The following is a 17632-nucleotide window of genomic DNA, read 5'->3' as shown; positions in this document are numbered from 1 at the left end:
TTACTTAAGAATTCCAAAGCAGCTCAAACTCATTTGTATTTTACATAAGGATAGGTTTTTACCTACCAACTCCAGACATCTCCGGAATACTGGCGGTGTACATGTCCTTGGTGAATTTTGGTTCATTGTCATTTATGTCGTGGATTTTAATGATAAATTCAGACTCCGGCTCCACTTGTCTTCCAGTTTTTCTGTCTATAGCCTTGGCACGTAGCACATACAGGGATTTTTCTTCTCTGTCCAATTTCTTTGCAGCATGGATATCTCCTGTATTTTCATCTATAATGAACAGACTGCCAGCCCCATCTCCTGTTAATATGTATTTTAAATTTCCATCTCCTTTATCTTGGTCAGTGTGTAGCTTCAGGGAGGTAGAAAAGAAGAATTCTATAAATATATGTATTGTTATTGCAGACCAAATCATTCAGCATATATGAATAAGTCTGTACAATGTTGACTGTAATTGGGGTCAGAAGTAGTTTTCTTATGTTTCACTGTTGGAAAAATTTCAAATTTGGCCTCAGTCATACACAAAAAAATAGCTCTAAACAAACTCATAAGGACACAGAGGAATGTAGTAGATATTGGAGTACTATTTAACATGACTAACTTAAAACAAAAAATGATATTTCTTTAAACAGTCTATCCAGAAACTAGCAGAAATATTCTTTTGAAGGTGAGAAGGAGTGTAAAACTACCAAGTTTCTATTTGCAAAATAAATATTATCTTCCCATTTATTGGTACAGTTACCTTGTACCAACATAGAAGAAGTAGGTTTTAAGGATTAGAGCTGAACTTCCCAAAATCAGCTATAAAAGGGTTTGATTTAAGCAACCTGTGTTTCTTTTCTTGCAGTACTCTTCTTTTTTTTATTATTATTTTTTATTTTATTTTTTTTTTCTTTTTTTTTTTTTCAGGAACATCTTACCTCAGTTAATTTCTTTCTTCCTTCTAGTTCTCTCCACATAGGAGAAATAATTTTCAAGAACACTAGGAAGTAAATTTTCAAAGCATCAAATCAAGTTTAACAGTCCTTTTCCTACTATACGTCTTCATAGGAGTTCAAAACTGTACCCCTGTGAACTTACAGGCACTGATTAGTTTGACATATAGCACCATATGAAAAAGCGCCCGGAAACCAAAGCCAAAGCAAGTCACTGAAGCTGACCCAGGCACTAGAAATTCTCATAAAATAATCTTTTTCAGAAGTGTATTCTTCAAATTTCATTTACAGGGACCCACAGTTCCTTTTAAAGGGCATCGGTAGCATATTTGGCTCAAATATATGCTTACAGTCACATCTGGCCACAGGCTGGTGACCTGAGTGTTTTTCAAATGTGGATAGAATGAATCTTATCCCAGATTTTTTTTTTTTTATTTTTCTGAGTAGAAAAATATATTATATCATCCACATGAGGAAATATTGCTCAGTATCAGTAAAGGTATTACTCTAGATAGTTACTAGAGTCAGATATGTTATTTTATGCCACTTGTTTCCTTGTTTCTGTATTCCTGTTGGTGTTTATCTCCATGTTTCATAGCTGAACCATAGCATCTGTTTATTACTCCACCTGTGTGAAGAGTGATTGTGGTGGATTTTGTTAAATTTCTTCACTTTGATTCTTTCCTCTAATTTAATACTGTAGTCTAACACTAGTCACCAAATATGATTTTATTATTTTTAGAGTCTTTTAGAGGTAAGTCTGGATGAGATGATTATCCAAGCAGTTTTAGCACTTAATATGTTCAATGTATATTTGTAACAAATATCTATGAAAATTCATAAGGATTGCATACAATGGTTTGAAAGAACTATATACAACATGCATACAGCACTCAAAAAAGGTCCTTATCAACTTACCAACTCTAGAGGTAATATAGAGAAAATAAACCTAAATATTTATCACAATAAGACACAATATTGTGTCGATAGAGGACAGGGAGGGAGGTTACCTCGAACCCTTTTCAATTTGACCAGCCTGCCAGTTTCCCAAGAAAGATAAGACCCTTGTGTCCGAACAGCCTGCCATACTCTGTTTAAGGAGAAGGGGGGTTTCCTCGAACCCTTTGCAATTTGGCCAGCCTGTCAGGCTTATGCTGACAGCATGACTGGGACAAATTCCTCTTGGCAACCTGCAAGATGCAAGATTGGAGAGTCTTCATCTAACCTATTCAGGGCTCTTCACAGGCAGTGACACTAAGACAAATCCCTTATATCCCCTATATCAATTATTAGAGTTTCTGGAAACTTATATTCATAGATAGACAAATTTTATTATGTATGTTTGTGACAGGACAAAGATTTGAAGACAGCCAGTGATAAGATACTGACTGCAAAAAAAACCTTAAAACAATACATATGGTAAGTTTTAATGGCTAGCAAGATGTTAGTATTATCTAAGCGTGCATAACACAGAGCTCTTACCCAATAGGTGTCCCTATGGGGGGGAAAGAGAGGGTCAGCCTGTCAACTGGTCCCCAACATTCCAATGGAGGTCTTCTCCAATATCCTCCTTTTCTTGTCATTTTTAAACTGTTGTTTTGTTGTTTTCTTTTTTTTTTACTTTTAGGTGGAGCTTGAGTGACCCCTGTCATACATACATTTGTTAGGATTGGTGTAAATTTTCCTCCCTTTGCTTTTAAAGGCATAGACTAAAAGAAATTCAGAACACATGCTCAGTGAGGGGTGGTCGCACCTTGGAGGCAGGTAGCTTTTGGGATGGAGGTGTGTTTTGGTATTATAATGACATTATAATGAGCAAAGTTCATCTAAAGAACATGATTTCACCACAATTCTTGGCTCAGCAACTGGTATTCTTCTTTCTTGACAATCACAATGCAGTTCATCAGCTACTGTACAGCCTACTAGCCACCAGGTATCGTGAAGTTCCTGTCCCTGCAGGGAGTGTAACAGAATCTGGCTGCAGTGTTCCCACTCCGCTCCACCCTCCATTCTGTTCCTTCTGCTCGCCTTAGCATGTGCAAATACAGGCAGGGTGTGTTGCTTAGGGAACCGCTGCAGCAAGCATGCCAACCACATTTTATCCTGGAAGTAGTAACTGCATTTTACCCTAGAAGTAGTTCTATTAGGATAAATCTTAGAGAAACTGATTTTCCCCAAGTCATTGTTCCACAATATTGTATGTGTGTCTTGACACAGAGTGTAGAGCACTATGTAATCCATATAGGAAGTTTGTTAAAATATTTGAACTTATTTTCATATTTTTTTTTTATTTTCAGGAGAAAAAAAAAAGAGCAGACTTATTTGTATGTCAAGAACAAAATACAATTTATTTCTTTCAGTCAGATTATTTTGTCTTGTGCCAAACAGCATAATTTCCTGTCCTGAAGAAACAGTGCACATTCATTGTTTTTTAGATATTCATCACCTTGTGGCATATAGCTCTCTACTTTCTTCTTGAGGTAGAAGCTTTTATAAAACATGTCAAATAAGAATCAGATCTCAGGACTTATGGCTAGCACCTGAACCTAGTTTTCTCATTAAAGCAGGCCAGCTTCTTTTTGAGTATTTAAAAGGTTCAAGTGCCAGTTAAGATGCCTTGTGTTGTTATGTGTTTCCGTAGCGTATTCAGTCAGTTGGCTGGGGAAGCACCCACAGTAGCTGTGTCTGGTAGCATAGTGAGGGACCAATCTCATGGGTCAGGAGAAGGGAAATCATTTAACATAAGGCGTTAGGAAGGCTGGAGCCTCCATAAAGCTAACATCCTTTCTCAACACTGAATGTAAGGAAGTACTTCTTCATTCCCACACAGTAAGTCATCACTGAGTAGTCAGACAAGCAAACGTCTTAAATGGTGTGTGGGGGATACAGGATTGCATGGAGCTGCAATCACATCTAGAATGCAGATGCACATGGAAGGAACAAAGGGTGTGAACAAAGAGTTTTGAAGTCAGAGATCTTTTTCTTTAGATGTGTCATAAAGTTACCAGATAGATAGGCAGGTGATTGATATCTGACCTAGAGAACAAATTAATTCATGGACATGCTCAGTCCCAGGCCCAAATACCTCAAAATCCAGACTAACATCCTGGTCACACACTAGAGAGAGCAGAGGCTCCTATCTTTCTCAGCTATTTTTATTTGGTCTCCTCAAACCAGGACAGGGAGGAATGGGAGGAAGATGCAGAAGTGAGTCCTCTTTTGGCATAAGGAAGAAATTCTGGGTCCCACAAGTCAGATATAGCTATGGTGTGTTACCTTTCTTCCTGTGTTCAATATCAACAACATTGCCTTGTGTATTATGCAGTACTGCACTTGGGTGTTCATCCTTACCTGCTATTTACAGTTGTGTGCAAGTAGAAGTAAGAAGTTCTTCGAGCAAAATTCTTACAAATTACATTAGAAAATTTTAATGTCCTTACAGTACTTTTTAAATTCACCTTGTAGAATTGTGAAGGTATATTCATAATTTCTGTAAATTGGCTATCATAATCTAAAGGACTTAATTCCTCTTTCATATTACTGTTGTGTGAAGCAATCTCTAAAGAGTCTGGTCTACTACAGTCTCCTCTGTTATTTCTTTCCACCTTCACCAGTAAAGTTAGATTGCATTTCTATCTACACAAAACATTGAAATTGCTGATGGTAAGTTTGAGTATGTCTGTATTTGTATTTCAGATTTTTGGAGCAGTAGCCTATTACACACTGTTTGTTAATTTTGGCTGGAATAGGGTTTTGATTCAATGTGTGTAATTCAAAGGTCTTTCTTAAAGGAGGATATTAGGGTTTGCTTGCTGGTTTGTTTTTGTTTTTGTTTTTTTTCTTCCAGTTGTTTGAGGCATAACAGTAAAAATGTAAAGTGTAAATATTGCTAGTTATTTTGATTTGAGGCTATCACAAGTCAGTAGAGGAAACTTGAAAGCAGTAAAAGACGAAGTTGGGGGTTTTTTTTCCCTCCTGTGAAAATGAAAATTGAACCAAGAGTTGCATTGGTATTGTCTTTTTATACCCAATGCATTCCTATTTAAAGTTATGCTAAACCATAATGCAGCTGTTGGAATATGTCTCTGTTCTTTTTATATCTCACATGCAATTTACACTTCAGATGTAAAACGGAGCAGCCCTGAGGAGAAGGACTTGGGAGTGTTGCTGGATAAGAAGCTCAACATGAGCCAGCAATGTGCGCTTGCAGCCCAGAAAGCCAGCTGCATACTGAGCTGCATCAAAAGTGTGGCCAGCAGGTCAAGGGAGGTGATTGTCCCCCTCTATTCCTCTCTCCCGAGATCCCCACCTGGAGTACTGCGTCCAGCTCTGGAACCTCCAACATAAAAAGGGCATGGACCTGTTGGAGTGAGTCCATAGGAGGGCTACAGAAATGATCAGAGAGCTGGAGCACCTCTCATATGAAGAAAGACTGAGAGAGTCGGGGCTGTTCAGCCTGAAGAGGAGAAGGCTCTGGGGAGGTCGTATAGCAGCCTTCCAGTACCTAAAGGAACCTTACAAGAAAGACAAGGAGAAACTGTTTAGCAGCACCTGTTATGATAGGATAAGGGGTAATGATTTTAAAATAGAGGGAAGTAGATTCACACCAGATATAAGGAAAACATTTTTTACAATGAGAGTAGTGAAGCACTGGAATGGGTTGCCCAGAGAGGTGGTGGCTCTGAGGATGTGGTCAGGATGAGGCTCTGAGCAATGTGGTCTAGTTGAAGATGTCCCTGCTTCTTGCAGGGAGGCTGGACTAGACTGAACTTTAAAGGTCCCGTTCAACTCAAACTGTCTATGAATCTATGATTCTATAAATAGCAAGCAATGGGAAGGAGCAGGGAAGCATAAGATATTCAAGTGTGTCCAAAGTGACTGTTTCAGAAATGAGAATGTTTCTGTATTTCTAGAATTCCTCAAATATTTTTTAATCACAGTTTCTAGATGAAGGTCCCAGGCTGAGGGAAGAAATGTACAAAACACAGGAAAGCGCAAGCTCATATGTAAGTTACTTTTACAAAGCCATATGCCTATTTACATCAAATTTCTATTCATATATGCTGATTGTGCTGTGCTATTTATTCTGAAGCTGTGGTACAGAAAAAGTTTGAGTTTTCCAAGTCTGCCCAGTATGTATTAAAGCACAAATTGATTTGACCCCAGGAAATTTGACTGTAATTATTACGCTAAGCTTATTCCACATAAAGAAGATTATAGTCTGGTCCTGATCAGGGCTGAACTACGACATACATATAGAGGCAGGAAAGAAGACAGTATTTGTGAAGAAGGATGGATGAGTATTAGCTAAAACAAAATGAACTCATTCATAGCAAAAATACAAGAAGTGTACCTAAATGAAGAGCTTAGAGTACCCTAGTCAACCCTAATATCTCATAACCATATGTTAAGTGCTAGTGACAGGTAGGCTATTTATTAGTTCCCCCATTGCATGACTTCAGACCTTTGTGAGATTTACAGTAGCTAGGATGTAGCACCACCAGCAGCTCAACCAATATTCTACTTCATTAGCATTTTAACTAATTAAAACTTCTTAAAATATCTTAACTGTGGTAGTTCTTCAGTGTGGATTGTAGTAGCAGTATCTACATGGCTAGTTTTCTATTTATGTGTGTTTGATCAAAAGTTTTATGCATGTGCTAAATGACAATGTATTTACCTTACTTGAATTTGTGACATCAGCACAAAGTTCTTAATTAAATGACCAAACTCTATGTATGATGGTAACCTAAGTGACTGTATATTAAACGAGGTAAATGACATTTACTTTTCTTATCTTCTGTTTTCCAGCATCTGGTTCTTGTGTTCAGCTGTCTATTGTTATGAATTCTCTAGAGAATGATATTGTGAAAAACACTGCTGATATCAGCTGCAGGTGCTGATTTTGACTTAGTAGGCAAGGGTAAATGTAGTTCTCATTCAGGAAGTGTTCAGCAGAATTCTTAGTAGTCTTTTGGTTCTGCTGATACAAACAATACCAGCAGATTCATTTCCTCCATGTAGATCTCCCCATGTCTAGAGGGAAGTCCTGGAAATCAGAGCTGTTTTCTCAAGTGCCTCCTTCCCTTGCATATCTTCTACATCTCCTCTGCCCTATATGCTATGTTGTAGTATATGTTACCCATTGCCCTAATTTTGGACAACTACTGCATTGACTGAAGTTATACTGAACTGACCAATGTTATACTGTTTCCAGTTGTGGATTATTCACAATAATATGAAGAATACATCAATAACAGGAGTATTTTATACTTTAATCACAATTTTATGTGTATATATACATATATTTATATATACTTCTACATATGTACACATCTAGACAATGTTTTTCAGAAAGCCATTGTCGTGGTTTTGTTAGTGAGGGGGGGCCTAAGGTGGTAGCTTCTGTAGGAAACTGCTAGAAGTCGCTCCCCTTTGTTCAGGGGACTTGGCCAGGCCTAGGGCGGACCCGCTGCTGGCCAAGGCTGAGCCGATTGGTAGCAGAATGTTCTGTGATAACGCCTCTGCGATAACGTATTTAAGAAGGGGAAAACAGAAAAGAAAAAAAAAAGAGAAGATGTGAAGAAGCTGAGCAGGGGCAGAGGCGCAGAGGGGGAGGCGCAGGCCGAGTCTCGCCAGGCAGTCGACTGGGCCCGACTCAGTCCAGCCCGGCTGCAAGAAGTGGAAAGGAGATGAGAAGTGAATAAGATGTAAAAAAAGATCCTGAGAGACATCTACCAGCCTGTTGTGAGGAACAGCTGCAGTCGCCAAGGTCAGTGAAGAAGGAGGGGGAGGAGTAATGCGGCTCCAAGATTCCCCTGCAGCCTGTGGTGACAACCATGGTGGAGCAGGTTGTCCCCCTGCAGCCCATGGAGGTCCACGGAGGAGCAGAGATCCCCTTGGAGCCTGTGAAGGACCCCGTACCAGGGGAGGTGGATGCCTGAAGGCAGCTGTGGCCCGTGGAGGGCCCGCTGGGACAGCCGTTCTGGAGAGACTGCACCCGTGGAAGAGATGACCCACGCCGGAGCAGTTTCAGGAAGGACTGTGGTGTAGGGGTGGGACCCCACAACGGAGCAGGGGAGGAATGCGAGGAGTTCTTTCCCCAACCATGAAGCAGCGGTGTGAAACAACATGTGATGAACTGACCACAACCCCTATTCCCTCTTCCCCCCTGTGCCGCTCGGGAGGGGAAGGTAGTAGAGATAATGTTAAGCTTGGGAAGAGGGAGGGGTGGGAGGAGGTTATCTCTGTCTCATTATCTTGCTGTTTGTAGTAATAAATGAATAGTTTTCCCCAAGTCGAGTCTGTTTTGCCTGTGACGGTAACTTTAAGGATTTCTCCCTGTCCTTATCTCAAACCTCGAGCTGTTTTTCCTTATATTTTCTCTCCCTGTTCTCTCGGAAGGTGGGGGGAGTGAGAGAGAGACTGCGTAGTCTGGTCCGATCGGGGCTGAACTACGACAGCCATATAGCATAATGCAAGAGTAATAAAGTAAGATGTCAAAATGTGAGGCCATATGAGTCTTTTTTTGGCCTAAAATATGTAAACAGGCTTCCAGATTTTTGTCACCCAACAAGCGAAACCAGACTATAGGCCTGCTGACTCAAGTGGATCCCACAATGTGCATTTTTCCTAAGCTGTTCAACTGTATGTTGTTTCCAGAAATATTCAAAGTATTTTAAGGTATTTACTATCTTTAAAACATATTTGCTTTTAAATGAATGCATTTCAAACCTAAAGTATTGATTTTGAGTTCCACTCTTATTGAGTCACAATGATTTCTACCATAAAGTTTCAAATAACAGTTTTAGAAGAGTTGTTTTATATAAGATCCTACTTTGCAAACTGGTAAGCTAAATACTTTGTGGCCACTATACACACCTCAAAAGACTAGATTTGTTCATTCTTCAATACGTATTTCAGAATGTATTTGTTAAAGGGTGAATCTTTAAATAGATTTAATGTTTATCTAAAATTAAACCTCCAAATGAATAGTAGTGGAAGGTAGGTCATTGATTGACTTAAAGCATCGCTAACATCCTTTGCTATCGGTTATTTATTGGCAAAGTTAACCAAACAAAAAAGAAAAATACAGACTGAAATGAATTTAAAATATTATACTGTTTCTCTGTTCTGCAGATTGTATGGGAAGTGTAAACTTTCGTACCATTCAAAGGGTACTCAGTGAAACTATGCTGTAGAGTCATCCATCTCATGCCTTCCTTGGTCTGAGTTCAATTCCCCTGCCCCATGGCTGCTCCAAGACACATAGGTGCATGCTCAGCTCTTGGTAAAATCTGAGAAGCACATTCTCAAAGGTAGGTATATCAAAGCATAAGATTTGAAATCAGGAGGAGACAAAATAAGCACCAAGCCTTAAATTCGTGTTATGATTAATGTAACTTTCTAAGTGAAGCTATTGTTTCAAGAAGAATATGCTGAAAACTAGTAGCTAGGAAATAAATATTTAGGGTAATTTTCTTTGCTTTTTCTTATTTGTCACTGATTTTGTATTTATTGAAATTTGCATTACCTACTTGTATGGTTCTTTTAAATCTTGTTTCAAAATACCATCTTTGGAAGGTCATTACTGTAATGATGGCAGAGACAAGGTCATAACTGGAATAGTTATCAAAACAATTTAATCATTTTCCTGGCACAACGGAGCCTTGTAAGTGTAATGCCATTTGGAGAGGGCCCAAGATGGGCTGTAGGTTCCGCATAAACCACAGGCTGATTGTACCTGTCTGATTGAGCATGAAGACTGTGGCTTAGAGGAGAGCCAAGATAAGGCTGCCTGGGTCTTCAGATGAAAACTCTGTGAAAGAGTAGTGCCTAGAGAAACCAGAGCATAAGACCCAAAGCAAGCATGAAGTTCTACAGACCAACAGTGTTGCTTCGTTGAGAGTATGTTTAGTATAATAGTTGAATCTGCAAGCCGGTCAGATGAAATGAGATTAATATGGAGATATCAGACAATACAGGAGTTATTTAGAAGGAGTTTGTTTGTTTGGTTGATTTTTTTTTAAGATTCTCAGAGCAAACATTAATGAAAAATAAGCCCAGCAGGAGATGCGTGAAGGATGAGTTAAATTAATGTTGGTTTGTTGTTTTTTTTTAACAGCATGGATAGTCAAAGACTTTGCATGTGGTTAAAGCAGATAAAAATTTGAATGTATAAATGCTAATTTTGTATTAACATTATGAAAAAAAGAAGAGTTTTGGGAACTGGAGACTTCAATGCTGACTGCATCCTTTGCTGAAATCCATTTTTGTCTAAAGAGTTACCATGTACTTTGGAGCAGCACACAGCACACAAAGTAAAATTTATTGTTTTGCTAATTGTCTATGACTTCATATGGAGTAAAATGTTGACTGTGATTTTGTTGACCATGTGGAGGTAGGTTTTAAGATAGAACTTGAGATTTTTCTAATAATCAAATGAGGGATCAGGAGTGCTCGTTTTTCAAATAGTTTTCACTCTTCTTGTGTGCTGACCTTTCTGCCTTGATCTTCTCTTCAAACAGATATGCCTTGCAATTATGCTGAATTTGTCCCTGTGCAGTGGGTACTCAATTATGCATCTAACTGTTGTCACTGACTGGCTCTGTGACCTCAAATAACTGTTTTAGCAATTCTGCTGCAATTTTCTCCTTAGAAGAACAGATATTATGTCATTATCTGCTTCATCATAGGTACTGTTCATGTAATATAAAATACTTTAATATACCTCATTGAATGGTACTTACAGAAGTGGAAATTTTCATTAATAATCATAGCATCACAATTATAAGATTTTATTTATCCTTTTCTCTTTTGTCCTCATCAAAGAGATCAAAATAAATCTTTTCTTTATCCTGAAGAGAAAAAATGTATATATTCTCATAGCCTTCTAGAAGCACAAAATTATTTTAAACTATTGGTTTTTTTTGTTTTTTCTTTTACACACTTTGAAGTTAGACAAGATTTAGACATTTGAAGTGCAAAGACAATTAATTGTAGTACCTCTAATAGAGTGAAAACAGAATGGATCATTCCTGTTTCCCTCCATTCACAGTATTTTTGAAGGACTTAAGAATTTCTTCTAGGATAGATTCATATTTTGCCCTTCACTTCATGCTTTTCTGTGTATGATTCTCAATCTTTCCTATGGAATGAGTGGAAGTCAGACTGTGACCTCTTCCACTTCATGATTACTAGCCTATGCGGAGATGAATGTATTTTCGTGTTCTGTGAAACTTAGAGAGACAGTTAAAAGTAACTTCAATGATTTATTTTGCTTTTTTTGCAGCAACCTCGCTTACATTAACTTCAGCAGCAATATATCCAGAAATACTTTGTATGCCAGATTCCTCTGTAACTTCATTTTACTGTCCACAATAATTGTTTATATCTAATTAATACAGGTTTAAAATTAAATATATGTGATTGAATATTTATTTTAGTCACTTATGTTATACAGAGCATATAGTAAGTTTTCTTTTTTTTTTTTTTTAAAAAAATGATTTAAAGGATCTTTATCCTCATCACTTTAAATGCAAATGCTGCAGTGGTAAAAAGACAAGGTAAGCACATACTTTCTGTATTTTATTTTTCATTTGTTAATTCAATCCTATCAGTCAGTTAGCTGACCCAGTTATGTTTGAACATTTAATGCTCTGTTACTTCCTGGTATTTGACAGTGTTTATTCATCACAAATGTTTATTAAAAAAAAAGAATATGCTTACTTACACAATCCCTGTAAGGCTAAACTATCAGAAAAGCACCATTTTTAAAGCTTGCACCAATAGTTGCAACATTTTTTAACAGTATGATATAACACTGTGAATTCCACTTAAGCTGCGTAGATATTGTAAATCAAAACTTTTTATAACAACTAAATTTATTCTTTATGTCTAGAAACTAAATCTATTTCAGCTCTTAATCAGAGATATGTAGGAACTACTAAAATTTCAAGGGGCAAAAATGGCTACAGGTGGTGACAACAATCACAAATTTTAAGTTAGGTAAATGCATTTAATGACTACATTAGTAGAAGTATAACAATATCCCACTTAATACTTCTGTGTTTGGCATTTGTATGTGTTAGGAAAAGTTAAAGCAATCACTTATATCACAAATTCAAGCATTCAAGCACTGTTCATCAGGTAGGTAGCTATTAAATATTTAGTTTGTTTTTAACTCCTTTTCATAGTGTGCCCTGTTATGTTATTCAACCCAATACTTCCAAGCCCTGCTTTCAATCATATGACTGATTCATGAGAGTTTCCATTATATTCCACAGTTTGTTTATTTGTTTTTTTGTAATATTGTGTGGGAACATTTAATATATAGACATGTTCAAGGGAAAGCTTCATTAAGATAAATGTGGGAAATTACATTTTGCAGATGTGAAAAGAAATCAAATATGTACATATTAAGTATTTCCAGCATCACCAATTATTTTTATGGCAAGATTTAGGCTAAAACTTTGTTCTTGTAGCTGTAACAACAATTTCAAAGGCCTCTTTGAGATTTTGTTAAGAGTTCTGAAACTTAGAGGAGAATTTATGTAATTTCTCCTTAGGTTCCCTCTGTGGAAATGGAGAATACATTAAAACAATTTATCTTTACTTAAGGCTAAAATTCATTTAATATTATCAACCTGTTTGTCTTTTCCTCACACTCAAAATTTGACAAAAATAGTATGATGGCTTCCATCTGAAATGGGTATGTTTATCCCTGAAATGCAAAGCAAAACAAGGAGGAATTTATAACTTCTGAAATGTTAATGGAGGCTGGAAAGATTTCTCACTCTTTTTATTACACTCTGCTGTGTAAAAACAGAAAAGAGAGATTTCAGTAGAGTTTCTTAACCATTGATTGGTATAAAAGAGAGCAGAAGTTATCTCAGTGTGTTTAGTAGAAGTCAGCCCAGTGTGTTTCTGCTGTACAGCAATACATACAGCAAGGATTTGACCATAGGTTGTATCTCTGTTACTAATAAGAGAGAGCACACATTCTTTTTTAGGTTGATATCCAGCATAGTGTTAAATTGACTGATTGCGTTGTCTAGACTAACATGCTTTTCAGTTTCTAGAAGCATGAAATATGTGATGATTCCTGTGATGGACAAGATTTGATGTATCAGACACATACAGGAAGAAAAAAACCTTGTTGTTCTTGACAGTTGCTTGTTGACAGCTCCTCTGTTTGTCTTCAAGATGACTATTCTCAAACCTTTCTCTGACAGACAAGATGTGCAACACCACCCTCTGATGCAGTCAAATTGCCCTTTCTAAGTAGTCACATATTGACTTGCTCTGATGGGTTTTGCACTCTCTTTATCACCAGACTGGCAGGTACCAGTAAACCACAATATACTCAAAATACTTCCTCTTTTCAGAGTTGCTCCCATAATGTAATCACTGTAACAAATACACAACATCATGAAAAGTATCTTGTGAAATACATTTTCCTCACCCTCCCATCTTTCCATGCACAACAAATGATTGCCTGATAACAGATAATGATAGGTCTGTGGATTTCTACTAGTCTAATCGTCTCTTCCCAGAGGCTTAAAACTGCAAGGCTGAGAAATACCAACCTGTGAAGTTGTAATAAGAAGCCAGGGCTATTCTATGAACAGCAATTACCTATTGGCTCCTGAGCCAGACAGATATTTGAGGCAAATCTGTTTAGGACAAGACCAAGAGGCTTTAGAGCTCAGAAAAGTCAGGTTTTACTGAAATGAAAATGGGATTTTTAAATGGCAACTGGAAGTTGCACTGGAGACAAAACTCCATTCTCCATGCCCACTTTCTCTTTTTTTTTTTTTTTTTTTTTTAAATTTCAAGCCTTGATTTTCATTGCTTGTTCTACACCCTCAATCCCAGCAAACTCCAGAGGGTGGACCTCTATTGTGTGGTCCCCAGACCCCTGATACTCTTATCCTAGCCCACCCCATGGGTGCTCTAAGCACACTTAGGAGATCCACAGGGAAGGAGAGCTGTGACTAAGAAAGAGAAAGCACTGTAGTGAAAATGAAAAATAAACTAGATTACGTATAGTAGCCTTTGCTGGGTATCGGGTGGGCGTATTTTTCCACACCTGAGAGGAGAAGCATGGAGGGAGAGAAGGAAAAGAATCTGGGAATTATTATTGTTTTGCCTTCATTGAATTGTCTTGCATTGACTTTAGCTTTAAAAGAAGCTGAATAATTTTTCAGATGGCTGTATTTATGCTGTGGATGAAGCTGTCACTTAGCCTTGATAAACTCTCAAAAACTATCTTGCAAATTCTCCTTTTCCCATTAAGCACAAAGCCCCTATAAAGCCACATATTTGGAAGCTTTCTGCTTGTTCTTTTTAACTTTAAAATCGTTGCATACTGGTTGTTCTGCCTCAGGTGAGGAGAGGGGAGAGGAAGAGGAAAGTGAAGGAAAGGGGATAGGGAAGAGTTTGGAATAAACAGCTTGAGGATTTCCTCATTTCTTATGTCTTTGGGTTTATTCTTCATTTCAGTTTTTTCGCAAGCAGTTTAGCTGATCTAGCATTTGAACTTGAAAAACACACATAGAATCCTTGAAAACAGAACAGAGGGGGACCTAAAGAGATAATCTCTGCAATCCTCTTACCTCCAGAAAGGTTCAATGTGGGCTTTCTGGCATGTGGTTTTTTAGTTTGTCAGATCGCCTCCAGTATCAAAATAATCTTGTGTCTTTGAGTGATCTCTACCTAGTACTTCTCTGTGTTGACTGTATATACCATCAAAAACCTTTTCCTGATGTGGAATGTAAATCAACCTTATGACAATATGAACCCAACTTCTTGTCCTGGACATGACAAGAACTTGAGATTATTTATTTTTAGTAGTCTCTTATACAGTTGAAGAAACAGAAGCTGTCAAATCTCATGACAGCTGCTCTATCTGTAGTAAACAATACCAACTCACTGTTGTTATGCATGTATTTGAAGTCTCTGATCATTGTGGTTGTTTTCAGAAATGATTCTTTATTTTGTAAAATATCATGTCCAAATTTGATTGTAAAATTCTAGCTTAGGCCTATCAGTGCATTCTAACTTTCAGAATATGTCAGATTTAAATTGTTTACATTTGGGTTATGCATGATGTCATAATATCTCTTCATTATTTTTGAAATTTCAGTTTGGTTGTCAGAGATGAGCAACTGTCCATTCTCCAAAAAACAGTCTTATTGGTTTTGGAAGATGTAATATTTGTCTTTCACCATTTTCTTGCCTGCCCCTCCAGCCTTCTTTTAAAAAGTAGCAATCAAATTTTATTTAAAACTCTATTTTTTACTATTTTTTTATGAAAATAGATTTTACTTCCAGTAATTTTTCAATAAAGATTACACTGGAAGCCTTCAGAAAAAAAAAAAAAAAAAGTAATTTTTAAACAAGTGAAGCTATAGCTGTTCATTGGTATTTGTGAAGTTATGCATGTATCTGGAGAGGGACTTGTTATGGTAGTATTTGTTTCTTGTTTTGCCTATGTTTGGGATCCATTTGTCTAGAGTAATGGCTGCTTGAAACTAGATCAAATGTTTGCTGAAACAATGTGATTACTGAAGATTGAAATCTTAGTGGAGATAATTTATTAATTTTTTAGTTTTAAAATCAAATAGGTTTTCCATTACTTATTTTTTAAAATATTTGTCAGACTCTTTTTCTTTGATCTTTTCTGTCCTTATGACTTTTTTCCTTTCTGTTTTGGTACACCATTGTTTCTGCAGTATTCATTCAAAGATAAGGAAAAACTTAGGGTCTGAGAGAGGAAAGTAAACACAAAAGGAGGAGACCCAGGAGATCCCAATAATTTTTCTTCTTTTATTTAATCTTAAAATACTGATTTTACTTTAAGAACAGAGATTCTAATTAAAATACATTATTAAATCTTCTTTAAAATCTGTGTTTTAAAAGATGGGTTTGGGTTATACTGCATGCTAGATGGTACCTGTTAAGGGTGTGATGAAATATTCCTCCAGTTGAATTACATTTCTAAATTATTGTATGTCAGCAACAAGTGTTTGTTTGTGATTCTGTTGGATTTTTTGAAACTTATACTGCTAAACCTAAAGATGGCAAAGAAACATGCTGGTTTTGGTAGTGTTTAGATGCTGTACTAAATGCAACAGTTTTTCAAAAGTGGCAAGCAGGATGCATCTATAACAAAGTAGAGGGCACACTTGAAAGACTGAAAGGAGAGTGTACCTATGTGTTCTCTCACATCCTAAGAATTGGTGAGTCTGTGGAGGGAAAATAATAAATGCTGTAAAGAAATCCCTATAGTTTAATTGCATAAATTGATTAAAGGCACAAGTGAAAAAATAAGTTATCTCACATAATCTATAAAGATTAAGATAAAATTAAATACATAAATAAAACTATATTAGGTAATTAATAATCTTTTTTTTTTCTTCAGCAAGTGAGAACATTGTGTTTCAGGATGGAGAAACTAAGGTTACTGCAGAGTTTGGCATTGCAGTGTTGTCAAGAGCCAGCTCTGTGGACCGTAGGCTTCTTCCTCACAAACTGCTCAAAGCAGAGGCTGAGAACGGCAAAGGCCTCGGCAATGTAGTTGAGAGGACATGGATGAGCCGGGATAAAGCTAATGGAGTAAGGGCTTCATTGATCTCATTTTCTGACTTCTCCACTGCTTCATGTATTGAGAGGGAGCCTACTATGGACTTTCGTGATGTACCAAAGGCAGCCAGCAAAGTGATGTGAAATAATATTTTCAGGCATTAGTACGGTTTTGGTCTGTATTTACAAGGAAATACTATCCAATTCATTAAAAAAGAAAAAAAAAATTAAAAAAACCCCAAATATACAGTATAATGGGGCAATTAAGTGAAGCTTTATATAAAATATCAGCACGTCTGGTGAGGTAGGTAATCCAGGTGAGACTTCTTGAATTGTTACATGAAGTTCTTTTCATCTTGTCTCTTTTCTTATAAGGCAGACTGCCATGGTAGGCAACCTCACTTGTAGATGTCTGAGTAGTTCTAAGTGCAGACTACAATAAATAAATTATTTCATTTGAACATACGTTGTCACCCCCTAAAAACTAAACAAAACACTACCTCCTCCCAAAAAAAACCCCACCATCTGAATATTTTTCTTTTCACTTTATATTTTTGAATAAGTATAAAACTCATTGGTTAACTGGGAGTAGAATAGAGATTTTTCCTCAGTTTGCATCCAGTTTAAGTGGTGCTATGACAGGCAAAGCCTAGTTCATTTCTTTTTATGGAATTTATTAAACAGGAGGTTACCCATGGAGCAGCTAATTTTGAGCAGTGTTAGTTGTTTTTTATTTGATTTTTTTATTTCCCCTCTTAATATGAAAAAGAAAAGTTGCAGCAGGCAGTGTATAAAAATGTTGTTGTTTGTTTATTGTTTTTAAATTCTGGGATATGACAGGTATTTGATTGTACAGTTTATGATTGATCTAAGATACATTGCAGGGAACTTCATACATTATCTGCCCATCAAGATTAGCAGCCTTTGATTAGCAAAGTGTCTGTCTGATGTAGAGAGAGACTAACTTTCATGTAAAAAATGTAACTGAGTTACTTAAAAGGAGGGAGAATCATGTGATTTTTGGAATGACTTAAGTATATTGTTGCAAAGCATAAAGGACTGGGTTTTCCAAAATGGCTGATGATTTTGATTAAGCCTATTTC

The 17632-nt window shown here is 36.9% G+C and overlaps 1 protein-coding gene across 2 annotated transcripts in view; it reads right to left on the bottom strand.

The window, feature by feature from the left end:
• The window catches only part of CDH9 (cadherin 9), a 98619-nt gene that overhangs the window by 46872 nt on the left and 34115 nt on the right, over positions 1-17632 (bottom strand). For both annotated transcript variants that reach the window (XM_086741958.1, XM_086741959.1), the window contains one exon: positions 67-361. In XM_086741958.1, the coding sequence (XP_086598084.1) occupies positions 67-361 (295 nt within the window). The remainder of the gene's footprint in view (positions 1-66; positions 362-17632) is intronic.

Source organism: Chlamydotis macqueenii, chromosome 2, assembly GCF_036417535.1.
Source record: "Chlamydotis macqueenii isolate bChlMac1 chromosome 2, bChlMac1.mat, whole genome shotgun sequence".
Lineage (NCBI taxonomy): Eukaryota > Metazoa > Chordata > Aves > Otidiformes > Otididae > Chlamydotis > Chlamydotis macqueenii.
This window is presented reverse-complemented; position numbering and strand designations above follow the sequence as displayed.